Below are 27,069 nucleotides of genomic sequence, written 5' to 3'. Positions count from 1 at the left end.
TCCTGGAAAGAGAAACTTCAACATCTCCTCCTATCTGTCTGTATCTTCAGGAGGGGGGAGCTGCAGGAGAGTTTAGAGGAGAGTTCTGGCAGGAAAGGAAAACTTTTAAATGTAGGAGAAGCCATCGGGGGACATCAGCTCCAGTGTGCACCGGAATAGAGGCTGGCATGCCTGGCACATGGCGAGGAGCTGTGAGCGTGTTTCTAATGAAGGCAGGGCTCTGACTTTCAGGCCGGCCTCAGAAACAGCAGGATTAAAGGAAACGGAGCGAATTGGTAATGAGACAATTACGGTTTGGGGCTTTTTCATTGATTAAATTGATGCATCAGAGAATATTTACTGGCTTCATCAAGACACTGCATTGTTCATAGAAATATTCAAAGAGCAGCCAGGACAGTGATGGACTGCTCTGTGGAACATAACAGATAAGAGGAATAAATGTTTTTACAATCTTTATCTTCTGTTACTGTCACAATCCATCTGTCAGTGGAAGATGTGTGCAAAATGCTCTATTATCTGGATGTAAGAGTGAGGAAGATGCTCTAAAACCTGAATGTCACTGGGAGTTTTGATCATATGTCAAAGCGTCCTTGAGCAAAACACTGAGTTGAAATTGCTCCCAGCACCTCAAATATCAGTCGCTACCATCAGGCTGCGTGAAAATAAACAGGAGTTCAGTGAAATAGTGACTTTCTAGACAGGGCCGGCCCGGGCTTCAGAGGCGCCCTAGGCGAGCCCGAGACGAGCGCCCCTTGGGAGTGTGTTTTTCAAGCGGTCCCGACATTTGTTGAGCGGGGGGGGGGGGGGGGGGTGGGGGGGGGCGCTGAGGAGCGATGCCGAACAATACCGATCAGTGCCGGGCAGCGCCGAGGACGAGGAGTGCGGTGCGTCGGACCGCTGCACAGCGGGGCACACGGAACACAGAGCGTCGTGGCGCCCCTTGTACGACCGCGGCGCCCCCTTCGGGACGTGGCGCCCTAGGCGGCCGCCTAGTTCGCCTATGCCTAGAGCCGGCCCTGTTTCTAGACAATAGCTTGTGACAGCTTTCATCAGAGAACAGCACTGTGACTCTTCCAGTCTCCCTGTATCTCCGTCCAACCTGCTGACGACAGTCCGACCCCAGTGGAGTCTCCGTCTGAAAATGTGAACAGCATGATGATCTTCATTCCTTGATAATGAGGCTTCACTAAGTTACACACACTCGCAATGACAAGTGGGATTCTCACAAGGGGAAACATTGATTTTGAAGCACGTGCTCAACAAACTTTCCCCTGGCTCCCTTCCAGCCCCGTCGGGCCAAACCGGGACGATAAACACAGATTTAAAGTATACGGTGGAGCGCTGCAGCATAATCACATCTTTCCCCCATTGAGCCGGTGTGCCGTAATGAAAAGCCTCTTTTTTTTTTAATCCTGACACCATAGTGAAGGACAGAATCCTTCCCGCCATAATGGCAGCAATAACAATAAAGCACATTAGCTGCCGGAGATGTGCGGCGGCTCCTCTTCCACTCGTCTGCATCAGCAGAAAACGGCGAGCGAGCAGCTGCCTCCCGCACCTCGTCTGTCTTCATACGCCGACAGCCTGCAGCCGCACGGCGCACCAGCCTCCCTCCTGTCACTGGCACTCACTCAACTGAGCTAACATCTGATTTCTGGCAAGTTCCCCCCCAGACGAGGAGCTATAAGTTCCTCCCGTGAAGCGGGAGTGCCGGCTATCGCCGCCGTGTATGTGTCATTAGCCCTGAAATGAATCAGGACAACGGCCGAGTGGAGTAAAGGCGGCAGCGATTTGGGCTCCGGGAGGAAATGCCCTGTCAAATCCATCTGCCTGCCGTGACATATCAGTATTTAACCTTCCCGCAGCCTCTCCGGGCGCGTGCCTGCACATCGCTCCTGCGCACGGTCCTGGCGCGGACGTTAATTCCTCCTACTTCTCGGACCTCTCACCTGCACGGCCACGGAAAAACAGGAGCTTATGAAAAGGTTTGAGGCCGCCCGCTGGATGTTCCCGCCCTGCATGTGGCTCATGCGGCCAAGTGATTTGCTTCCCATTAGTTTGCAGGTTTGTGCCAAGGGTCCCAGAGCAGCAGGAGGGGGGGTGGAGCGGGGCGGGGGGCAGCCCAGGGATGAAGGAGGAGTGACATCTGCTGGACGTGAGCAGAACTGCATGTGTTCACAGGCGTGTTCGGACAGCACGCAGTGGAGAAAAAGCTTTTCCTGAGGCTTATTTGATGCACCTCCAGATTGAACGTCTGGCTTAATTCCGAAGGTTTAACTCCCATAAAGTGATTTTGTAACAACCTCGAACACAGGAAGAATATATTTGAGCATCCATGAATGAATTTAAATCCTCTTACGAGACCCGCATTGTAAAGAGAAATTCTGTGGATGTCAGACTAAAAACAACGCCGCACAAAAACAAGCGGCCAGCATTTTTCTAAATTGACTTCCTGTTGGGAGGATAATGCCATTTATATGCAGATTTCAACCTGCTGCTGGGGTGCAAATGTTTGACTTTGAGTTAGAAGCGATTACCTGCTCAGGGCGACGCTGCGCCTCCATTCAGATGAGGCTGTCGCTTCGTTCTTCGCTCCTGCAAAGGAAATCGAAATGCTGGAAGTCAGACTTTCATGGTGAGTCTGGAAAGAGGAAACCGTGGCGTGACGGAGCCGCAGAGGTTCCAGTCTCTCACTGTCCATCCTGAACATTACACCTGTACAGAGACGATCATGAAGCAGAAAACAGGCTCCGATTACAACTATTAAAAACGACAGCAGACCAGGAGAATCAACACAGAACGAGACGCCGCATTCAAAACGCCTTCATTACGACGCTTCTATAGTTATTTACTGAGGGCTCTTTGAATGTGAAGATTCAACAGAAACAATAATATGAGAAACTAAGGTGTTGTAGAATGAAAAAAAGTGAAAAATAGAAACAAACAGGAACAAGTAGATCACAGCCAACAACCTGCACTGCCCCCTGCTGGACTTACTCAGTAACAACAAGCAGTGTTGCCAGATTGGGCGGGTTCCCGCCCAATTGGGCTATTTTAAAAGTCATTGGGCTGGGAAAAAGAGCCTTGGGCGGGCATGTAAAAATTGGGCTGGTTTTAACTCCTTGGGCTGGAAAAATCAGACTTGGGCGGGAGCCCAAGTTCCGCAATAGCGGAATTTTTCACGGAAATCACGCCTGTCCGCTCTTCCGCGGCCGGTGCAGAAACGCGACACACCCCCCTCCACTGTGTACCGCGCTGAGACGACTGCAAGGCGGCAGATGCGAAAAACCAGTAGTCTGCAGCAACCATTGTCATCCCCCACAGACAGTTACTGTGACGTTCAATGAACAAGCCGTTCGTTTGAACGGCTCTTTTAAGTGAACGACGAGAGCCGGTTCACAGCTGTCTGAGAGCCGTTCCTTTCTGCAAATAGTCCACGCTTCCTTCACGTGTCTCCTGAGTGTCTCCTGAGTCCAGCTGTCACCGCTGCCTTCATGTGAACGACCGAGTTTCAGTTTTCCGCAGCTCGCTCCAGTCACCTGAACGCAGCAGCTAACTAGCGGAGGAGAAGAGTCCAGAACCCGGAGCGGAGCCGGTGTTTTGGAAGAACTGGTTTCCCTATTAATTGGCGAGTTCAACGTTCGAAGTAATAAAAAAGAAAAAATGGAACTTCAGCCCGATTCTTCACGAAGGTAAGATAATTTCATTAGGATGTGCGTGTGTGTCCGCGTGTGTGCGCGCGTGCATGTGAGAGCCGTGCTGTGCACATGAGAGAGCAGGCGCTAGTTTTGAAATGCATTGTTTTTGTATTGTGGCACCAGAGAGGTGTCTTATACAGTTGTTTATCCTCGCTATGGTCACTATATGAAGGTTTGTATGCTTAGGAAGTGTTTTCTGTTGCGTGTGTAATGTTTTGGCGCTATCTCATGGGTTTGGCCGAATTGGGCTGGTTTTTATAAAAATGGGCGGGTTTTCAGTCGTGCTTGGGCTGGAAACTACCATGAGGATCTGGCAACACTGACAACAAGAACGTAAGACATTTGGGACGCACGTGGCATTTTGTGAAGCTTCATGTTTGGGTTTTAATAGAGCCGCTTTCTTCCCCCGTTGTCATGCAGCAGCCAGCAATCTGACAGAAACTGTTCCTGATGGTACTAAAGAACACAGAAACTTGTCCGAACACACTTTTCCCGACGCGTCCTCTGAGCGCGAGGAAAAGCTAACCGACCTCGGCGATGCCTCCCCTCCCCCGTCGTTCTGCGGGCCGTCGGCGTGTCTCTCCACTGCCCCACCGCCACCGCTCCGGCCTCTGCAGTCATTACCTGAATGTCACGTTTCATAAAGTGAGCCGCTTCTCGCCTCCTCGGCTCTTCACAGCCCGCCGCTTCCAAAAGGCCAACAGTTGGGAGAGTTTCCACGTGACATTTCCCCAACAATGTGATTTCTCTGCTCTGCCGGAGCTCTTCACTCCGCCGCTTCCTGGCATTTGATGGCAATAAAAACCTCCAACACCTCTGCTGCCTTTGTTGAGCTTTTTATTGTTTTTTTTTTAAATGAAGTGACAAAAAAAAAAAATAAAAAAAAAAATAATAATAATGAAATGAAATGTACAACATATTAAGATGGAATAACATTACATTTACCACATTAACCAAACGACTGAAAAGAAACAATAAACAGACAGAGCAGCTAACCGAGTCTCCTGCATCATGTTTAAAAAAAAAATGACGTGGAGTTCAGAATTGTTGCATGAAAAAAAAAAAGTATTCATAAATTTTCTGAAAATTTGCTGAATTATCACATTCCATGGGGGCTTTGTGTGAAAGTTGCCCAAAAAAAAGTGTTTATTTTTCCACCGGGTGTTTAAAAAAAAAAAAAAAAAAAAAAAAAAATCCCATTTTTGATTGATTGTGTTCTTTCTGTAAGAAAATGAGTTTTTCTCCAAAACCCAGCCAATTATTCTTACAAAACACCATCTGGTACAACATGCTGACTTATTTTTAGTCTGTCAATGTGTTTTATGAAGGGAAAAAAAGCTAACATCTGCAAAAGCATTGTATTTTTGTTGAATTTGTGTTATTTATTGCTATGAATAGAGGAGATTCCTGGAGGAATTTGATACTGGAAGCTCACGAATACACATCCTGCTGACACTGGATCGTTCGGTGTTTTTTAAAAATGTTTATTTAGTTTATGAGAAAAAGAAGTTAATTACTGACACAGACCTAAACCAAACTTAAATTATTTTGATAAATTATTTGTCTGAAATTAGAACTTGATTTGAGGGAACTTGAGGAGGAACGTGGCCGTGCACTGTACACGACTCACTGAGCAAATGAGATTATTTCAAATTAATTCAGGGAAGTTAATCATAAGTGGAAAAAAAACAGGCTTCAGTCAGGGACTACTAATGTGTAAAGCATGTTGGATTTACAGAGCGTAACTTTGCACATTAAATAAACCAGACAGTGAATGCAAGTTAAATTTATGTCTTGGGCCTGAATTCACAACTGACTGTATTCGTCTTTTTCCACCTTTAAATATGCGAATGAATTTTCTTTAATTGTTGAAATGTTTCAAATGCAATTAAATTTGCTCCAAATCCAAAAAAATTCCATAAAATATATAACGGCAAAGACACTTATGATATGAATCTACAAAAAGAAATTCAAGAAAGATGACAATAAGTTTTTCATTTTCTAAATCTGATGACTTTAATGAATGCAACATGTAAGACAACTTCTTTGAATGTCTCTCTGGTTTGCTGAATTCAAAACAAATCTGCATTTGGTCGTTTTTGTAAGAAATCGGATTGTATGCTCGTCATTTTTAAAGCGATACTTCAACATTTTGGCAAATTGGCCCATTTAGCGCAATTCATTAGTCATTTCGAACAGCATACTTACTTTTTTTGTGAGGGCGAGCTGTTGTTTATTCAGAGTTGAGTCGGGGAAGGTTTTCAGGACGGACACAATGGAAGTGGATGGTATTTTGGTTCCCCCTCGTCAAACTCATCAAATACACAATCCAACAACCCCAAAACACTTTGGTGGGCAAATTATAATCCGCACATTCACTACGCTGTGAAATATTAATGCAAAATTACGAGATTGAGTTGTTTATGCGAATATTGCTAAGACGGAACTACTTGTCTGGGCGTAGTGATTTCAAAAGAAAAAGTAGTTCCCAGTATTTGCTTTAGTGTCGTAACGCTACAATATTATTTGTTGGTGTTCCACAGCGTAGTGAATGTGCGGATTATAATTTGCCCACCAAAGTGTTTTGGGGTTGTTGGATTGTGTATTTGATGAGTTTGACGAGGGGGAACCAAAATACCATCCACTTCCATTGTGTCCGTCCCGAAAACCTTCCCCGACTCACCTCTGAATAAACAACAGCTCGCCCTCACAAAAAAGTAAGTATACTGTTCGAAATGACTAAATAATTGCGCTAAATGGGCCAGTTTGCCAGAATGTTGAAGTATTGCTTTAAAGGTTTTTCTGTGGTACTGCAGCAGCTTTCTGTTGTCATACAGTGACATCTAGTGGTCACACATGGTTTTGATAGAACTTCCTCCTTAACATTAATTGCATGATTCATCAACTAACAAAAATTGTGATTTATAGTCTGAAAACACTCATTGGGTTCAACATATGTTATCTTCAGAGTGGACCGTTCAGTAAATGAAGAGACTGGAGCTTAGAAACAAATTGGAGCCTTTATTGGAATGTTGCAAGGCATTAAATACACAAATTCCATCCTTTTAATAGTTTGGTATTTAATAACAATAAAAAACAAAGTTTCTAGTCTAATACTGGTCTGACAGTCATTCTGATTCAGTTTCTGTTCTTTCAGAGCCGGCCTGACGGGGGTTCACGTAGAAGGAATAAAGGGCGGGAGCTCAGTCTCTCACTGACACAGGGATCGTTTCATTATCTTCTCTCTCTTTAAACCCCGCATGTCCCAAGTTTTACATATAAAAAACTTTAGTATGAAATATAAACAAGCTCTTACCGTGAGACACAGACAACAGAAAATGTTCTGAAGTGGTGGACGAGTCCTCGGATCTGTCCTGGACTCTTTTATTCTTTTTTTTTTTTAAGGATAAATACTTTGTTCTGGCGTCAAGGAGTCTGTCTCATCTCTGGTATCGTCAATATCTTCGACCTACATCCTCATCCTCTTCATCATCACCACCACCACCATCATCGTCCTCCTCTCCTCCATGTAGCTCAACAACCAGAAAACTTCTTAAAGTTTTCTTCTGTTTTCCCTCACATCAAAAAAGAAAAAAAAAAAAACAATAAATGAACATTCACAATATTTTCCAGCCCGTCTGTTTAGTCTTTTTTTTTTTTTCTAATTTATTTTATTCTGTCTGGATCTCCAGCTCGTCACACATCCAGAGCCTGGATGAGGAATCCACCTCCCCTCCCTCACCACCACCTTCCTCCTCCTCCTCCTCCTCCTCCTCCTCTCAGAAAAGTTAGGACATGACTCCGAACACGGGGTTGTGGCGACAGATGCTCGGTCCGATCTCCTCGTAGTCCTTTTTGGTGTGACAGACCTGGTAGAACTCCGGCTGAGGGGAAACAAACAAACATGGACGTCTGTTGACACTGCTGAGAGCTGATGAAAACAATTTTTTAGAAACGTCTCTTAAAGTGGAACTCAGTCACCGTGGCAACGGGTGAAAGTGAAAAGACAACCGATGCATTTTCACCTGAAACAGGATCTTAAACTGTTTCAGATTAAACATTCTGATCTCAAAACGTAAAATGAAAAGAAAAATGAAAAATCACCAAATCCCTGTTTTTATTTGCTAGATCCAGATTTCTGAATTTTAATTTGGTGTTAATTGATTTTAAATTGTTTTCTTATTTTTTTGTTGCAAAGGAAAACTTGTTTCACTGGCTATTTTTTTTAAACGTTATTTAATTTATTTTTACTTTTTTGTTAATTGCTTCAGCCAGCAGTTAACTGGTTAAATTCTGACTTCCTGTAAGTCCGGCCAAATGTTAGAATTCAGAGTAAGTTTCTCATATAAACTGACTCGGGTTTCTTTACATGCATCAACAGATCTTGATCTGCAGCAGGATTTGATGCTTTAGAGGAGTAAAGGTTTATTCAGATTGAAGGATATTTCACAACGAAACATGTCTGATGGTAAAACATAAACTACAGTGCTCAAATATTTAGTTTATATTAAACTTCACAACAGTTCCTAACAAGATTCCGCCTCTCCTGGTAACATCTGCCCTCGGGTGAACTTACAGTGGAAGCTAACATGGACCCTCCAAACCACACGGCGTATCTCTGCATGTGGTGAGTGATGACCTGCACGTCGATCGGTTTGGGCTGCGGACGGAAGAAGAGACACAGCGATCAGAAAGATTGAGGCTGCAGTGGCAGAACGCCACCGTCCACTGCGTCACACGCCTCGCAAACACTCGGCAGATTGTTCTGTTGGTCGGTTTTGCGTGACGGGCTTCAGGTGTTTTTCCAGCGTCATTTATTCACCTTGAGTTTGCCGCCGCTCAGCTCCTCGCTCATCTTCAGGCGGGCGTCCACCGTCCTCTTCAGGTCTCTCTGCAGGCGGCGTCCGAAGTCCCTGAACATGGTGGATCCTCCGGAGAGGACGATGTTCTGCAGGAGAAGCACAGCGGAGCACGTCACACCTGAAACCTGCGCCAGTCAACCGCTGGAGCTCTCGAACCGGTGAGTTCACAGTTAGAATCAAAGCTTGAATGCATTAAATCCCCCTGAGAGAGAAAGAGAGAGGAGCCAGGGGACTGGAAGAGCGCTGCAGGCCTTCTGACCTTGTAGAGCGGACGCCGGACGTCGATGGGGCAGTTCTGGATGACCTCGTCCACGACCTCAGAGATGGGCTGAGTGAAGTCCGGGTTGGCAAACTGGGACCATGAAAAACAAGCAAGACAGGACGTTACATGTTTCCATCAACTCGCTGCTCAAATTAAACTAAACTCAGATTCCAGATTTTAAACAGATATTCATAACACTTCTTTCTCCGACTTCATGCATTTTTTCCAGTTTAACTTTTGGAAAAGGAAGAAAACTGACTTATTTTATTGGTTTCATTTTATTCAGTTTCATGTGAAGTTGATAGAGCAGGTTGACAAAGTAGATAGAGCCGACTGACTCTAACCCTAACTCTGGCAATATGGGCGAATGCTAAGAGGATTGTGGCCTCCAGAGGGCGCCACAAAACCAGGAGGGGGAAAAAAAATCAGCTTCATTTTAATTATATTAGAACTGGTTATGACTGTTAACTCTGAAAATGACTCAAACATAAAGCAACACCTGATTAATATTACTGCAAATGATAAAACTAACAAGCATTAAGTAAAATTATACATGTACTTGGATAAGTATAGTTTAAAGTAAAGGTTTGATGATTTCTAAGTTATTACTTATTCACTTGTTTACATGATCTTTTTTCCTCCTCTTTATATCTGTAGACAGTCTGTGAACGCTTCTGTTCCAGCCTTCTGCCTGTAAATCTCAGCTCAAAACATCGATTTTATATTTTTCTGTGAAAATCAATAGATGAAGTGACGACATTCAGAAATGTGTTTTTTTTTTTTAATTTTTCAGCTTCAGTGAAAATCTTTTGCACAAAATGCAGTGAAGGAAAAGGTGTTTGCAGCGTGTGTTTGAGAAGAGGACGACCGCAGCGTGATAAAGCCAAACAGGTTGGAGTTAATGCTGCACCATGAATCGTCCAGGACTTCTGCTCTAGCTTGTTTGAGAACGTTAGATTTATTATTCAGACTTCTCCGCACTGTGCACGACTTTAATACTGGACTTATTCCGCGTCAGACACGGCTGCTGAGACGGTTTTTCTCTCTGTTTTCAAACAAACTCTCCGGTGACGATACGGCTTGTCTTCTTCCTGAACTCGTGTGGAAACAGAGGAGAGAAGCGTGGAAGTTTCCATTTCTCTAAATAAATAAACACGCTACGTTTATTTTCTGTGTTGAGTTCCAGTTCAGTGGTTCTCAAACTTTTGACAGTGCAACACCTGAGAAAACATGGAGCTCTGCAAGCAGCACCATCATGGCTGCCCTGAGCATCCAGCTGTGGAGTCGTGCTCACTCTCAATATGACGATTATTTGTTGATAAATGTTGCCAGACTGGTTCCAGACTGTATCCAGCTCAGCATTTTCTTTTCTCAGTGTGGATAAACAGACACTGCAGACACTGACCTCCGGGTGGAAGAAGATCTCGGGCCCCAGGAAGCGCTCGTAGCCCACGTCGATGGTGAACTCCTTCTTGCTGATGGTGTTGATGCCGGTGTACTGCTTGATCCACTTGGATCCGTCCGTGTCGTACTTGTTGAACTCCTTGACCAGGTCTGGACACACGTAGCTGAAGCGCTCCTGGCGAGAAAAGAGCCGGAGACACAGTGTGTGTGTGTGTTAGATTCAGAGGAACTGAAGAGGTCGTGTTTTTTTCATTATGTGAGCGCAGGATGTGTGAAGGATGAGAGAGAGAGGAGTCACACGCTGGTGGGCACACAGCGCCCTCTAGTGACACTGTGAGGAAATACACATTGTCTGCTTTCTCTGCTCATTTTTCTCCAAACTGAACAATTCAAGAGTCTTTTTTCCGCTTAACTCTGCTTCATATTGGAGCGAAATGAGTTTTCTGCTGAGGTGAAGCATATTTGAAGAGTCCGGTCACAGGAAAATGAAAAAAAAAACAAAAAAAAAAAAAAAAAACAAGAGCATCAGACAATATAAGAAACGAAACAAGTCAATTCAAACATTTGTTCTTTTTTTCTTTTTTAAAGAATTTGAGGATTCTGGAATAAAAGGAGAACATTTAGTACTTTTATCAATCTGCTGAAATCAAAAGTCATCAAATGTGGCGATGAAGTCATTCTCACAGGCTGTCATGTTATTGTCCAGGTATCACAGCAATTTTATGGATTCAGTTTTCTTCATAATCTGATCAATCTTCTACATATTCTGCAGTGTAGTATTAAAGAGATTTTATTTTTGGGCAGAAAAATTGCGGCACTGAACAAAATTGAAAATTGGGGAACTTTACATTTTTTTTCCTTTGAGTTGTGCAATATAAAATGTTGTGAAATGGCAGATCTAAAAATAAAAAAATAAACTCCGAGTTTTATAATTAGCTTGATATCTGAAACTTCAGCCCCTTCAGGGAGTGTTATGAAGCATAAACCAAATGGATTCACACGTTTGCCTTGAAGCTCCCCCAGATTACCTTTAAAAAGAAAACAGAGGACTCCTGTTCCAAGGACAAACTATTAAAGTGAAGTTAAATCAAACGCTGGAGCTTTCCCAGCAGAAGCGGTTGTAGCTGTGAGCTGCATTGTGGGTCTGTACCTTGACTGCCTTGGCGGTCTCCAGGGACTGCTCCGGCGGGATCCCCACCTCCCGCTCTCTCAGGAGCTGCTGGGTGAAGTAGGTGATGTCTCGTCCGGCGATGGGGATGTGCTTTATACAGCTGCCGATTACGTAACCCTCGGCCTGCAGGGAGAACAGAGGATGTTAGAGCCCACCGCTGTGATCCCACCCGACTGGAGTCTGCCAGCTTCTGCCTCAACACAGCGAGACGCCATGAAGCTGGTCTGGATCGAGACCACAGATCATGATTAGAAAACACTGGTGTTAAAGTGACAGCTGTGCAGCAACCGTTTCCACTGACAGATCCATGAACATTAAGCAAATCCCATCCGCTACACCGAATTCTGATTAGCAAACTGCATTAAAAAACATGTATTTTCAAGAAATGCAGTTTTACTTATGAATTATTACAAGTTTGGCTGCAGTTAATACAGTTTTAAAGATTTTTTTAATGTTACTATTTTATGTAATATATTATTAGATTATTGGCTAAATGTTATCACAACAATGGATCAAATACTTCGTCCAACTATTGACAGGTTATTTCACTATTGGCTTTTCAGATGGAAAAAAAAGGATAAAATTGTGACACTAATGGCAGATTAATGTTATGGTTAATTATTACATTACTGGTAGTTACAGCATCGTTGATGTTACAGTCCATGGGAGAAAAACAGAATCTATCTAATTATGTTTTATATTTTCACAAATCAAAGGCTGATTAGTTTTTCCTGACGTTTTACTGCAGTAGAATGGAGGAACAGTTACTGTCAGCTTCAGACCTTTCACTGATGGGAGAGTAGAGCTTGTTCAGGCATAGTGAGCTTCGTTTATAACTTTACTTCTAATTTATCACTTTAAGTAGACGGCTGTGTTTGATTTCGGTGAAGTGATCTCTCACCAACATTTTCAGGAAGCGACTCTGATTTAAAGGAAGTAGTACCAATAAGTTCAGTGTATGAAAGCAGATCAGGGCTCGGGATGTTTTTCACAGCTTCAGTCAAGTTTTGGAATAAAATCCAGAGTGACAGGGTGAACATGGCGTAGAGGAGGATTCAGAACTGCCTCACACTCACTGTCAGAATGCTGTGACGGCAGCTTCGCACCATAAACACTCATTTAAACAGCCGCACGAAATCACGTAAAACATGCCGTAGATCAGGAGTGTCGAACATTAAGCCCATGAGCAACAAACCCAAGAATAATGAAGTCTGTTGTCAAGAAAATCTATATGTTGATTCACTTTGTATTTGTTACATATCGAGCAGCACTAATATCCTCCTTAAACAGCAGTGGTGTTCTAACTTCCCCTCCATATGACTGGCACAACTAAATTCAGAAAAACAGGTCATTTGTTCTGCTTGACAATAAATTAGGGCATTTCAAATAAAGCAGAAGTGTTTGGCCTGTTTGGTTTTCGGCTATAAATAAATCCATTAACCTGATGTCAGTGTTTCGTACATTGAACAGCTGTTCCAGCTGCAGCTGCAGCCTCCGTACATCTCTCAGTGTGGACTGCCACTTCCTGAGAGTTTGGCTCCTCACTTTCAGCGGCGGTCACAGATGTGCTGATTCAGTCTATTACAGCCTCGAACCATTTCCTGCGAGAACATTTCTGCAAACTGACTAATTCTCTCCACCCTCTGAGGCTCTCTGCTCTATTTTAAACCGGGCAGTCTGCTCGTATTGAGCAGAGAGACAGGTGGAGTCAGACTTCTCTGGAAAAGAGGGAAATTCTCTAGTTTTGAGGACAAAAACCTGATAAATGAGGTATTAAATAGTTTTCAGGTTGGGGTGAAGCGTTTCCTCCTGATCACCTGACGGCTGCGTCGCCTCAAAGCCACAACGTACCCGGTGGTCGGACCAGAAGTTCAGCCGCACAGAGAGCGGCACGAGGCACGTGAGCGATCCGGAGAACTCACCACGGGGATGACGTGTGTGACTCCGTCGCCGCTGTCGATGACGGTGCCCGTCAGCGTCCTCTCTCCCACCTGTCTGGACGTCCAGGAGGCTGCGAGCGCCAGCACGGCCTGACACACACACACACACACACACACACACATATTAGTTTCCAACAGTGGTGTGTTCACAGCAGTAAATGCAGTGAGACGAGACGAGGCTGACCTGCACGGCGATGTACAGCCCCGGGACGTTGAAGGACTCGAACATGATCTCTGCGGTGTACTCGCGGTTTTCGGGAGTGTTCAGCGGAGGCTCCGTCTGCAAACACAAGACGCAGCCCAGCTTCTTCACACTGTGATCGGTCGGTCGTGAAGCCGGTCAGAGTGTGCGGAGCTGCTTCTTCTCTCACCAGGAGGAAGTAGTGGTCCTCCGGCTCGGCCCTCAGATACTTGAAGATGATCTGCTCCATGAAGCGCTCCATCAGGTCCCAGTCCTCCACGATGCCGTGACGGATCGGCCACTGTCGGGTCAAACATCACCGATGTCAAATGATCACGCTGCTCAAAGCTTGATCAAATATCTGCACAGCACAGTTTAAAGTACAAAGAAATCTTTGTTTTCTGATGTGTTCTGATGAAGAACTCGAACCATCGTGAGCTGAATTCTGTTGTGTTGGAGAAAAGTGTCCAACCAGCTGATATTTACTACAATTCATTCTGCAAATGAAATCAATTCAGAAGTGATCTGGTTGTTTCAAAAACTGTTTGAAGTGTCTTTATAGAAGCACAAGTGAAGTAGTGGATACTTCCAGGTTTCCTGGTTCTGGGTCAGAAAGCTCCAATCGAGGAAATAAGGTTAGTGAAGTGTGTTAGAGAAGTGGGACAGTTTTCTGGTGCCATGAGGCTTCCTGGGAAACTGAAGTGAAACAGACCTGATGGTTTTAGCTGCTGTACCTGAACTTTCACTGCAGAGAAGTAGAAACCACTTTAAATGAGGGGAAGTTAAGAAAGTCCACACCGATTTGAATTTATATGGCTCCATCTTTTCACAATCTGTCTGAAGATCTGTGTGTGAATGCAGCTCACACTCAACTACAACTTCAAATGTCTGCTCACACATCGGACAAACACATCATGAGACTGGCAATAGTGCCATTAAAACTATGAAACCCCTGAGAAAGTCCTCCAATAACCGATAAACAGTATGTTAAATGGTTGTGGACAAACACACAATTATATATTGGGGAAGGATATGGAAACATCATCTGAACAGCGAAGCACGGTGGAGGAATCATCATGATCTGGGAATGCTTTGCTTGTTTGTCCAAGAAAGGAGTGTGGAACACATTTCAGTTTAGGGACCACATACAGTTAAATTTCATCTAGAGTGGACTGAACCGGCTAAATGGAGCCATGATCACTTTTAAATTTAAACTTGAAAGGGTTTTTTGTGTTGTGGAACTGGATATATCTGATGAAAATGTCTATATTTTCACAAAACCAAACAATTATGACTGAAAATGACAACAATCTCAACATCAAGCCAATTTCAATGATACAATCTGATGCAAAATACAGTAAAATGTCCAAAAACCTTCTCCTATAGCTGTTGCATTATGGGTGTTTTTACAAACTACCCCTGACCGCACGGCTTTTAGACTGATGCTAGTTTGATATCTTTCATGGCAGCATCACTGATGTCACATCAGTTGTGTTAGCTAACCTTCAGAAACATTTCACGTAATCAATGTTTTCCTTCGCATTCTTACAATTCGCTTGGTGGTTTGGCGGGCTGGATCAGAGCCTCCTGCAGGCTGGCTTAAAGTGCAAACTGCCTGTTTTTTTTTTTTTAGGCTGGATTGCTATTGCAAGAGAATCTCAACTCTGACACTACCAAGTCTGAGGAGAATAAGGACTGGGCGTCCTGACGCTCTGAATTCAAACACTGTTATTGTCCACCTGCAGAGCACGTTCAGAAGAATTATTCACTATTTGCCATGGCGCACATGCACAGGAGCAGCGCTTCAGAAAAGTTGTTTTTTCCTCCATTTTCAAAATGTTCCACCTTCGGAGCCAAAAACTTGCATTTTCACTGGCTTTGGGCGCCCTTGATGCACCCAAAACACTACAAAAGCTTTGCAGTTTTACTAAAAATCGTTGTGCAAACGAAGCATAAAACTGGCTTCTCCACCCAGTTGGAATCGATCCATCAGCACTGCGTACCTTTGTGGCGTACGTGGGTTTGTCTACGGCTTCATCTCCGATGTAGAAGTCCAGGTCGTCCACTCCCTTCATCATCCTCCGCTGGGCCTGGTCTCCTACCTTGGCCGACTCTTTGATGGCGATACCTGACCAGAAAAGACAGTTCAGGTGGAGAAGGACGAGCCCTGTCACAGACTCGTGCATATTTAATGGGCAGTAATACATATTTTAAGACGGCTGCAGGTATTCACCTCAAATAAGAACTAAAGAGTGAAATACTCACATGACGGGACGATGAACTGTGGCTCCGTGTTCCCTGCATACCCCAGTTTAGTGTAACTGAAAGAGAAGAGAGAGGCAGTAAGCCTTCACGTGTCGCGAATCACAGCCAGCCGCCACGGTGGAGTTCAGTCCAGCCAGGATTATTCCTGCTGACGTCGGGATCAATGCCGTCACTGTCCCGGAGCGGAGCAGTTTCCTGAAGCGGGGCTTGTTCATGGGTGGCCGCTAAAAGAGCCATTCATGAGCCGTCTGTAAACTGAAGACTAGTCACGTCTGTGTAAACTGAACATCCTTAACAGGAACTGAAGCAAGCAGGCAGCACTGTGAATGAATAATAGACATCAATAGCATGTGCTGCTAACACAGAGCTGAGGAGTGAAACTTGAAAAGAACTCTGGACGTGGATTTAATAAACAGGCTGAACATTATGAACTATGCATTATAAAAATAGAAATAGTAATATATGTACAGGGTCATATATTTGATTTATCCAACTGAGACATCTGAACTGTGATTCAGGTATAACAGGTAATTTGTCCGAATCCATCCAATCATTTTGATACTTATTGTTATCACTAAAAGCCACCAGGTGAATTCAACGTGGACACACACTGTGAGCCTCTTCAAAAGGCTGCAGATCATCCAGACCAGCCTGCTGTTTACCCAGCCACATGTGGTCCCGATTTTAGCCAGTCCAGAACCTGTCTCCTGTTAATCCAGCCCTGCCGTCTGTTTATCCAGCCACATGTGGTGCAGATGTAGTCCGGAGTCCGGACCCGGGCGGACTCAGATCTGACTTCCACACTTCCTGCGCAGGGAGCCCGGAGGACAGATCGAGGATAGTGCAGACGAGTGCCAAAGCACTGAGGGCAAAACAGAGTACATCCTGGTCATAACAGTGGCTCCTTTCAGTTCACGGAGGACCGCACCAGGAGTTTTTTTTTTTTGGACCACCACTTCAAACAAACGGTGCTGTATGCTTTTGTTCAGTTAAAAAAATACTAGTTTGGCACAAAATCGAGCATCAGTGCAGAATTGATTCCAGTATACAAAAGTGATGAGCCATTCACTGAACTTCAAAAATATTCAGAGGGAAGATTTCAGCACCGAAAAACTTAAACCCTGAGGTGGCTGAAACAGCAGCAGTGTGAACTCCTTCATACCACAGAAAGAGTCCCAGCACGTCTGACTCCACCTGCCTCGACAGGCTGCACAAACATGGGCAGAAATGCCGATCACAGCTGGAGCTGAGCACGTCGGACGGATACAAACATGTCAGAGGATCAACTGGGATGAATGCAGACTGATCGTATTCAGAAACTGAAATAGAGGTCAATCTGAGGGTTATTTACTATGTGGTATGACAGTAAAGAAAGGAAATGCAATGCTGGTTCTGCACAAAAAACAAATTATGAAGCTGATTTGTGGGATTTTAGAGGCAGAAACTTCCTGTTTAAGACTGAATGAGCCCATGATTACGATGTTTCCGGGACTGTGCTGTGTCCTGATAGTAGCAGCAGGTCATTGAGAGGCTTTCTGTCTGGCAGGAAGTGGTAACTGCTTGGCTCAAGTGTGCGTGACTCACGGAGAGGCTAGAAACATCTGCAGCGAGCCGACTCCAAAAGTTTCCACTTTTAACAGACTGTGGATCGTCTTCGTGTTAGTTTAAAAAGTGTTGTCGCGACCATAGTGGGAGCCATCTGCTCTGCAGCACAAGCTAACCCGTCCTCCTGCTGCACTGATACTGTCCCACCGCTGTGTGTGTGTGTGTGTGTGTGTGTGTGTGTGTGTGTGTGTGTGTGTAGGTATGCAGAGCGAGCGGTTTCAAGCCTCAACATGCAAGCAATGCAAACCATTTTTAGCCCCTGAAAGCGAAGCGAGTGTAACGAATGTGCTGAGTCCTGCTCATCAAACAGGAAGTTACATTCATAAACTCTGAACAGGATCTTTTCATTTAACTTCATCTCTATATATGTGTAGTCGTACATATGTTTCCAAATGTTCTTCTTTTTAGTGTTTTTTTTTACATTAAATTCATTCTAAGGGGGAGAAAAGACTTAAGTAATAATGACATAACCCTACAGAAATATCAATCAAGCATAAATAATTTACTTTTTGATGCATTTGAAAGCCAAAGTGGGAAAAAAAGATTGGATTTTAGTAGGAAATGAATAGCACTGAGGAATAATCCACAAAATATTCTACACAGTGATGCTCTGTGTTGGGTTGGATGTAACATATGTGATTTATTCACCAGTTAAATGCTCAAAAACAGCTTATAAAAATGCAGATGGGGTGAAAAGAACAGCAGGAGTTCCCCCATCACTCACATAAAACACCACATGTGCATCCAGGTGTTGTGCAGCTCCTCACAGCTCCTCACACCCTGAGCTGAGCTCATTAAGACCAGTCCACACTTTTATCTAACCCAGATTATATCAGGCTGAGAGCTGTTCCTCAAACAGACTCTGGTTAACACTTCTACAGATAAACTGGATGTTTACAGCAAGCAGATCAGGTGGAAACTGAACCGGAACTGTTGGTGTGTTTTGTTATAATGCACTAAACTCCTTTGACATATAATTCTACTCTGTGTCTGATGTATAGGAGAAATGTGTCTCTGCTAATCCAGATGATGATGTTATAAAGGGGTCTGCACCTCTGCAGTAACTCCAATTAAACTTTCAGAATTTTGTTATTGTTTTTATCTCAGTTGCATACATGATGTTTCAAAAGGGGTCTAATCTCCTGACACAACATCTAAGCTAACAGCTAAAAATGGATCGAATGGCAAAAACAGTCAAAGACGTTTCATGTTGCTACAACATCTGAAACTGTTTGAAATCACTAAAAAGGTGCAACAATAGATTAATTGATAAAGCTGTAAAAATCCATGGGAAAAACCAAAGAAAACACACTGAATATATAAACAAGTTATTTCTAAAATATTTTTATTTTGCATGTACAGCAATGTTTCCATTTATTTTTTAAGATAGTTTTTGCATCTCCAGAAAAATCTGATTTGGTGGAAAACAACAAAAATGTCTCTTTTGGTCATAAATGTTGCAGACCCCCCAAAAAATATTATTAATAATCTATTAACTGTGTGTATGTGCAAGCAAGCTGAGTTGTCCTTGTTTAGACAGAATCATGATCTAAAAGACATGCTGTTGTTGTCATGTAAACAAACAACCAAAATGTAACTAAAGCTTACAGTTTTCTTTTATGACAGGATTTGAAACAGCATAGGTTCTTGCCAACTGAAGACAATTACTTCTGCTACATATTTCTCCTCATGAACATAAACAAACACTGCTGTTATCTTAGAAGTGTTTCAGTTTCAGTCAGTTCACCTGAATACCTGAAGAGTGTTTTAATCTAAGGATCAAGCTGCTGTAAAACACACACACACACGGTTCATTCTAAAAAAGGCTTTCAGAGATGAATCTTTGCAAATAAGTCATATTGGAGGACAGAAGGAGTCTGCAGTTTCCACAATGTAGTTTTAAGGATAAAGATCCTAGTTAAAAACAGCATACCTGAGGACAGGTTTTCTAACCTAAGAAGCACAAGAAATCTCTTTAAGTTGTTAAAAACTTTCTTCAACTGGCTACAAAGGACACTTACTTCCGATGCATTCTTCTGAGAGCGCTACAAAAGTTCATTGCATCGAAATTAAAAAGTGATGTGAAAAAGAAACGTTCATTATAGAAATGAATGAAGGACCAAAGCTGCAGGATCCTGCAAAACATTCAAGTCTGAACATTTCAGTTCACACTGATAGATCCGATCCAGGAAGAAGGCTTGAACAGAAATTAGAGAAGTTAATGAAAAAAACAGGCTGGATGAGAGAAAGGCCCATATATGGAGTAAAAAGCGTGAAGGAGGAAGTGCAGGCAGGGAGGAAGCAGCAGTGATCACCTACACACTTCTCACACATTACCTCCACAAAACATACACCATTATCCAGTAAAAACAGAGCAAACATGGAGTGAAGCAAGCACTAAAAGAATCTCAGCGTCTGGATGTAGCTGCTATAAAGGAGCAATGAATGAATCCAGCTGTGTGGAGGAGGAGGAGGGGAGGAGGCGGAGGAGAGGGGCCCTGCTAGCTGCTCCAGCTGCAGAGAGCCAGAAAACAACAGCTGGAGGAGAAAACTGCAGAAAATAACAAGCAGCAACATCAATGTGCAGCTGCTCTGATTTCTGTATTGGTACAGAGGAATAAACACTCCAGCTAGCATGTTAGCTTTAGCTCTGTGCTGCACAGAGACAGAAACACACCCAGTGACAGCCCCGCTAACCCCCGGCTACACCGACAACACCTCACCCCGTCCCCCGACGACAGCTCACCCGGTGCCGCAGTCCACTACACACGCCGGTAACCGTCCAGCCATGGCCCGGTGTCTGCGGTGCCTCCGCTGCCTCGTCGAAAAAAAAAACGATGCAAAGGCGGAGGAGGAGCTGCTGCTGAGCCGTCCGCAGGCGGAACCTCTGTGAGCCCGGAGCACGGAGCCGGACCGACGCTTCCTGTTCCGTACACAGCAGCCAGCAGCAGGGGAGAGGCAAGATGGCGGAAAACCGGGACGATGAGGGAGGGCGGGGCCGAGAGCGGAGCTATGAGAGGAGGGCGGGGCTAACAGGCGAGGGGCGGGAGGGCGGGGCTACGACGGGGAGGGCGGGGCGGAGGGCGGACCTAGACATTACAGCCGAGAGATGAGGCTGGAGGGCGGATCTAAGCTAGAAAGGCGGGACTAATCAATGAGGGATATATTCGGCAGAAGGGTGGAGCTACCCATCCATGGGGGTGGGGATAAGCAGCTGTCAATTGGGCCCCACCCATTATCATCAAATTATATTATTAAATTTCTCATTTAAGGTTCACCAATAAACCAACACAATCTTACTTTGTTTATGAATCCACTTTAAAAAGACAAATGCAGTTGTAAAGTTGCCACAACATTGTTTTCTATGTTTTCCTGGAAGAATCTGTTCACATAAACAACTTCAGCCCTTCATTAAAGATTGACGTACATTGTAAAATATAATTTCACTGTTCAAAAATATTATTTGTTGTTTTGAAAATAGTGAGTTTCCACATTTGACGTCATTAAATGGATTTTAACATTTTAATTGTCAAGTTGATAGGGGGATTACACTCCTCAGCCTCCCCGGGAAAGTCTATTCCAGGGTACTGGAGAGGAGGATCCGACCGATAGTCGAACCTCGGATCCAGGAGGAACAATGCGGTTTTCGTCCTGGCCGTGGAACAGTGGACCAGCTCTATACCCTCCATAGGGTGCTCGAGGGTTCGTGGGAGTTTGCCCAACCAGTCCACATGTGTTTTGTGGATTTGGAGAAGGCATTCGACCGTGTCCCTCGTGGTGTCTTGTGGGGGGTGCTCCGGGAATACGGAGTCCGGGGCCCCTTGTTAAGGGCCGTCCGGTCTTTGTATGACCGGAGTAGGAGTCTGGTCCGCATTGCCGGCAGTAAGTCGGACCTGTTCCCGGTGCATGTTGGACTCCGGCAGGGCTGCCCTTTGTCACCGGTTCTGTTCATAATCTTCATGGACAGAATTTCTAGGTGCAGCCAGGGGCCGGAGGGGGTCCGGTTCGGGAACCACAGGATTTCATCTCTGCTTTTTGCAGATGATGTTGTCCTGTTGGCTTCATCGAACCCGGACCTACAGCATGCACTGGGGCGGTTCGCAGCCGAGTGTGAAGCGGCAGGGATGAGGATCAGCACCTCCAAATCCGAGGCCATGGTCCTCGACCGGAGGAAGGTGGCTTGCCCCCTCCAGGTTGGTGGAGAGACCCTAGCCCAAGTGGAGGAGTTCAAGTATCTTGGGGTCTTGTTCACGAGTGGGGGACGGAGCGTGAGATTGACAGGCGGATCGGTGCAGCAGCTGCAGTGATGCAGTCGTTGTATCGGTCCGTCGTGGTGAAGAAGGAGCTGAGCCGAAAGGCGAAGCTCTCGATTTACCGGTCAATATGTTCCCACCCTCACCTATGGTCATGAGCTTTGGGTCATGACCGAAAGGACAAGATCCCGGATACAAGCGGCCGAAATGAGCTTCCTCCGTAGGGTGGCTGGGCGCTCCCTTAGAGATAGGGTGAGGAGCTCAGTCACCAGGGAGGAGCTCGGAGTAGAGCCGCTACTCCTCCACATCGAGAGGAACCAGCTGAGGTGGCTCGGACATCTGTTTAGGATGCCTCCTGGACGCCTCCCTAGGGAGGTGTTCCGGGCATGTCCCACTGGGAGGAGACCCGGGGAAGACCCAGGACACGCTGGAGAGACTATGTCTCTCGGCTGGCCTGGGAACGCCTTGGGATCCTCCCAGAGGAGCTGGAGGAAGTGTCTGGGGACAGGGAAGTCTGGGCATCCCTGCTGAGACTGCTGCCCCCGCGACCCGGCCCCGGATAAGCGGTAGAAAATGGATGGATGGATGGATGGAAGTTGATGACATGATGCTGATGAATAGAAAAAAAATTAAAATTAAATGTTTTAAATTATATATTATATATTGGGTTTCGTTTTGTAGATTTAATTTCTGATATGTCAAAAACAGTTGTCCAAACAATATTAATTTTAATATATTGCAGAAATATATTTACTCTATATTTCAATTATATTCCTATCATAACTCTTCAAGGGAAACAATGTCAAACAAATGCTACACTATTGTACAGATTCATATTCTTTTCAGCTTTCAAAAACGTCAGATGATCAGAACTACTGAGGATCAATTAAATATTAAGATTTTGATGAGGAATAATTTCCTTTTCTGTTAGTTGGAATGTGCCATTTCATTTCATTTGTTGTCTTTGCACATCGTTGACGCAAAACATTAAGTCTAAGATTATTGTGTTTTCGTTATTTCAACATGCTGATTGTTTCTGAGTTCAGCTCATGGCTCGGCCCTCAACTCTCGTCTTGCTTCCTCATGTGGCCCACCCACTGTAACTTATCTCATTCTGCAATATAAGCATCTTGAAGAAGCGTGTGCAGCTTTTTTTGGAGGACAGGATGTAAAACATAATTTCTGCAGCAGTTTAAAATAAACTAGAGGAAACTGTGTTGAAACTACAGTTTCTGCTTCATCTCAAAGTCTGGTGTTCTGTTTTTTTATGACCACTCTGGCCCTCTCCGCTGTACCACTTTTCACCACAAGGTGGTATTGTGAGCTGCTCTCAGACAACAGTGGGAAACAAGAGGAAAAACGAGTCAGCTCAGGCTTTTGACAACAAGAACGCTAAAGATCAGTTTATATCTATTAAGAGGTAAAATAACCTTTCTTCAGACATCTTCCACATTTAGCAAAAACTAAATCTGAAAGGAAAATGTTTTAATGTTTTGTTTGGGTGTTGCTGTGTTGCTTGCAGTTTTTTGAATTTGCACAGTTTTAGAGTTTAAAAGAAAATGCAGTTGCACTGTCTGGGAAAGTGTTTTTTTTTTCTTTGTTAAAACTAGTATTTTGTTTCAAGGTTTAACTGACATAGTGAATAAAATAAATCATTAGCATTAACCTGTTGGCTAGTTTAATCTAATTTTAAATATATCCAAATACATTGTCCCTGCATGCTTTCTCCATGTCCCTGATCCAAACAGTTGTTTTTGAAATTATTGGACTACAAGCTGCCCATATACGTATGTGAATGTGTGTGTGTGTTTGTGTGTGTGTGTCTCTGGTTATCTTTTCCTCTACAGAATTGCAATCATCATCCATAATGAACCAAACCTTGAACATTAAAAAAAAAAAAAAATTCATGAATCTTATTAAAAAGTTATTTAAAGCAAAAACTACAACAAGGCTGACCAGAAATGGTTACACTTGCGAGAGATGTCTGATTTGAGGCCAGAAACAGTGTTGTTATACTTTATTTCTGTAAGCACCTGAATTAATCATGTTGTTTTTTTTTTTTCAATTTGAAGTTAAATCTGTGTACTTTTGCCTCCTAGACTCTTCAAAATGTGTCTTCCCTTGTTTCAACCACTGTGAGGAAGATTCAGAGTTACAGAGAAAGAATCAAATAAGCATCAGTGTAATAAATCAAGACCTGAATTACAGGATCGATAAAGTTCATCTCTGAGGATGAGTTGCTTCATGCAGGTGCTCTCAGCTTCTCTTTTCTTTAGTTATTTAAATAAAGTCACTTTATCAAAAAACACAGTCATTAGAAAACCTATTGCTGCTGAAGCTTCCTGTAGTTTACTGTCTGTATCTTCTCTCAGCTTCTTGATTAGATTACATGTTAAATGAAACCAGTGGTCTTTGTAGAAAGTAGAGTAGACGTTGGAAACTAAGAGCTGCTTTTTTGAAGGATGCTGCTGCTGTTGTTTTGTGAAAGTGGGCATGTCCTCCAGTGTTTGGCTTCACCATGATGTCTTGGAGACTGGACAGGCGCGGTTTTGTTTGGTGCAGCTTCTCTTTACACCTGCAGCAACACTTCATCATTCAAAAACAGCAGCATCGGCACAACTTGCTTTACTAAGAAAATATTGAGATATGAGCACAATAAAAAGAGAGATGTGAGCACACTAGGTACTTTCCATAGGATGTGACTGAAGTGAAATGATTTTTATTACAAAAAAAGTCAATAAATAAGACAGTAAACATTAGGACTTACATGTTACATGTAATAAAAAAAAACACATGGTGTTTATTTTTTGAAAGAGGTATGATTCAATATCAGTGTACGGTGGCCCAGAGTACTCAGCGCAATGTGAATACCACCACAGACGGAAAGTTGGCTGCCTTAGAGGTTTTTTTCCTGTTCGTGGAGTGCTAAATTTAAGATGGTAAAGATGCAAGAATATTGTTTCTTTCAGGGTTTTCAGCTGAGCGACAGCGATCACTTTCAGCCACTCAGATTTGTCAAACAGCTTCCAAATGGTGTCACTGTTTCTGGATTTGTGTGTGGTGACCTCGTCCCATGCTAGTTGCTAAGATAATGCATTAAGGCTTCCCTCAGGGCTGCTCCTTCAGTCAGTCCTGCAGGGGGCGCTGCTAGTTCAGTCCTTCCTTCAGGGTGCACTGCTCCTTCAGTCTGTCCTGCAGGGGGCGGTGTAGGAGCCAGCAGGTTGTCCTGCTCTGAGGGAGGCGGTGCTGCCTCCCATTCCTCTTGGTACGGCTCCCTGCGGCGCTCACACAGGTTATGCAGCACGCAGCAGGTCAGTATCATGGAGGTGACCCTGTCCGGGCTGCAGTCGTTGCGCTCCTGCAGACACCTCCACCTCCCTCTGAGCCTGCAGAAGGCCTCCCCCACCACGGCCTTCGCCCTGCCGGTTTTGTGGTTATAGCAGAGCTGCCGCGGGCCGAGGCTCCCGTCGTCGGCGAAGGGCGTGAGGAGCCAGTCGGTGAGCGGGTGGGCTTCATCTCCCAGGATGTAGTGGCCCACCTCCTGCCCACACAGGTTCCTTTTCTCCTGGGAAAACAGCTTGCAGGTTTCCGCCAGCTCCCACAGGTCTGACATACACAGAATATGAGCGTAGCTCAGGCTGCCCGGCTGCCCTGCGTACGCACTCCAGAAGCAGCCTGTACCATCAACCACAGCCTGGAGCACCACAGAATGCCCCCCTGCAGGGTTTAAATAGTTGGTGCGGTCTTCTCGTGGGGCTAAAATCGGGACTTGTAGGCCTCCTAAAGCACCAACACAGTGAGGCAAACCAAACCGCTGCTCAAAGAGAAGAGCCAGCTCTCTCTGCTGCTCTGTGTCCGGCAGCCGGATGACCTCGGGCAGCAGGATCTCCTCTACCGCCGAGCAGAACGCCTTCAGGCAGGAGCAGGCGGTGGAGACGCCCACACCGAAGAGCTGCGCCGCACTGCGGTACTCCGCGTTGGTGGCGAGCTTCCAGATGGCGATCGCCACTCTCTTGTCGAGAGGCACGGAGGGCCGGTAGTTGGTGTCGCTCTTCTCCAGCGCCGGCTTCAGGCGGCAGCAGACGTACTTGAAGGTTCCTCTGGACATCCGGAAATTCTGGATCCACTGTTGGTTCCGGAAACCCGGGACCACGGTGGTCCACCACTCATCGGCTCTCTTGTGGGTCCAAACACATGGTGAACAGCGCCGGGCGAGGATCCGCAGCAGCACCTGAGCACAACACAACATTCAGCTTCATTTTACTGACGGAAACACAGAAGTATCCATGAATAACAGGTGTATACAAAACAAACAGGCTGATTTTAATTACATCAGTCTATCATGTAACAAGATAAAATCTGCACATGATCAAGTAAAGCACTAAACTTAAGTTAGTACTGCAGCAACAGTGCTTCTACTGAATATCCTAGAAACAGGATGAGCAAATACAGAAAACGAATCTCCCCAATGGGATTAATAACGTATGATTAGCATTGGCTATTCATTCATCTGCCCCACTTTTCTTTTTGTCTATTGAATGATTGATCCAGGCTCGGTGGTACAGTGGTTAGTGCTCTTGCCTCACAGCAAGAAGATTCAGGTTCAGACACCAGCCAGGCCTTTGTATGGAGCTTACATGTTCTCGTCTGTTCCCACAGTCCAAAAACATGTATGTGAGGTTGATTGGTGACCGTAAATTGTCCCTCGGTGTTAAAGTGAGTGTGTGCGGTTGACTGTCTCTCTGCGTTTGCACTGTGAGGAATTGGTGAACTGTCCAGGATGTATTCTGCCCTCAGCTGGAATTGGCTCCAGCGCCCCACAACCCTGCGCAGGATGGATGGATGATAGATCTATGCAGTTTCCTTCAGCAATGGTTAGGGCTAGTTAGTCGTTATTCCTTAATTTTATCCTTCTGACTTGTTGCACTAGGTATGCAATACTAAAATGAAATGAAATAGGATCTGTTGAAGTCAATCTAATAATGTATTATTGCTCCATTTGATTGTCCAAATTGATGTCGTGTAAATTGATGACATGTAAAATGGCTAAAGCTTGACATCACGACACATTTCAGATATATCTTGCAGCACGGTGTGACTCCCCATGTTTTAAAAGGATTTTAATGACGGTGATAAGTCTGTAGAAGTGACTGACTCTTCTCCTTCGTCTCCTCCGGATTTCTATCCTCTCCAACTCAGCGACCAGACGGACTACGAGCAGCCGCCGGAGCCTCCTCCTGTCCGCCCTCCTCCTCGCCCTGTCCACCGCCTCTTTCACACGCTTCGTTTCCAGGTCCGTGAGCAGCAAAAAGAGGAGAAGACACAGCAGACACACAGTTCCCACCACAGCATCCTCCATTGTTGATACAGGGATGGACTTAACTTCCGCCTCGATTGACGTCACTTTCAAGCGCCACGACACTGAACT

At 44.7% G+C, this 27,069-nt stretch overlaps 2 protein-coding genes across 2 annotated transcripts; both read right to left on the bottom strand.

The window, feature by feature from the left end:
- Window positions 1-6,996: 6,996 nt before the first annotated feature.
- LOC115403339 (actin-related protein 3-like) lies at window positions 6,997-20,349 on the bottom strand. Its single transcript, XM_030112200.1, has 12 exons — window positions 20,135-20,349; window positions 15,784-15,839; window positions 15,522-15,646; window positions 13,709-13,819; window positions 13,522-13,617; window positions 13,320-13,427; window positions 11,377-11,520; window positions 10,228-10,401; window positions 8,820-8,912; window positions 8,521-8,646; window positions 8,275-8,358; window positions 6,997-7,582 (listed from the first exon to the last, which is right to left on the bottom strand). Exons 1-12 carry the CDS (start codon window positions 20,176-20,178, stop codon window positions 7,487-7,489), a joined length of 1,257 nt encoding a protein of 418 aa, XP_029968060.1. The 5' UTR covers window positions 20,179-20,349; the 3' UTR covers window positions 6,997-7,486.
- Window positions 20,350-24,397: 4,048 nt separating this feature from the next.
- On the bottom strand, window positions 24,398-27,005 carry LOC115403231 (protein ANTAGONIST OF LIKE HETEROCHROMATIN PROTEIN 1-like). The gene is made up of 2 exons (XM_030112079.1): window positions 26,797-27,005; window positions 24,398-25,872 (listed from the first exon to the last, which is right to left on the bottom strand). Exons 1-2 carry the CDS (start codon window positions 26,998-27,000, stop codon window positions 24,718-24,720), a joined length of 1,359 nt encoding a protein of 452 aa, XP_029967939.1. The 5' UTR covers window positions 27,001-27,005; the 3' UTR covers window positions 24,398-24,717.
- Between the last annotated feature and the right edge of the window lie 64 nt (window positions 27,006-27,069).

The sequence above is a fragment of the Salarias fasciatus genome, chromosome 16 (genome assembly GCF_902148845.1).
Source record: "Salarias fasciatus chromosome 16, fSalaFa1.1, whole genome shotgun sequence".
Taxonomy (NCBI): Eukaryota; Metazoa; Chordata; class Actinopteri; order Blenniiformes; family Blenniidae; genus Salarias; species Salarias fasciatus.
The sequence above is the reverse complement of the archived record's forward strand: the minus strand, read 5'-3'. Positions and strand labels throughout refer to the sequence as shown.

What these genes read in the sequence shown, in the direction of transcription:
- LOC115403339 (XM_030112200.1), bottom strand. Translation starts at nt 20,178, where the DNA reads ATGGCTGGACGGTTACCGGCGTGTGTAGTGGACTGCGGCACCGG. An exon ending in GGCTGTACATCGCCGTGCAG is followed by an intron (nt 13,428 to 13,521) that starts GTCAGCCTCGTC and finishes TGTGTGTGTCAG; the next exon opens with GCCGTGCTGGCGCTCGCAGC. An exon ending in TGAGCGGCGGCAAACTCAAG is followed by an intron (nt 8,359 to 8,520) that starts GTGAATAAATGA and finishes TTCCGTCCGCAG; the next exon opens with CCCAAACCGATCGACGTGCA.
- LOC115403231 (XM_030112079.1), bottom strand. Translation starts at nt 27,000, where the DNA reads ATGGAGGATGCTGTGGTGGGAACTGTGTGTCTGCTGTGTCTTCTCCTC. An exon ending in GGAGGAGACGAAGGAGAAGA is followed by an intron (nt 25,873 to 26,796) that starts GTCAGTCACTTC and finishes TGTTGTGCTCAG; the next exon opens with GTGCTGCTGCGGATCCTCGC.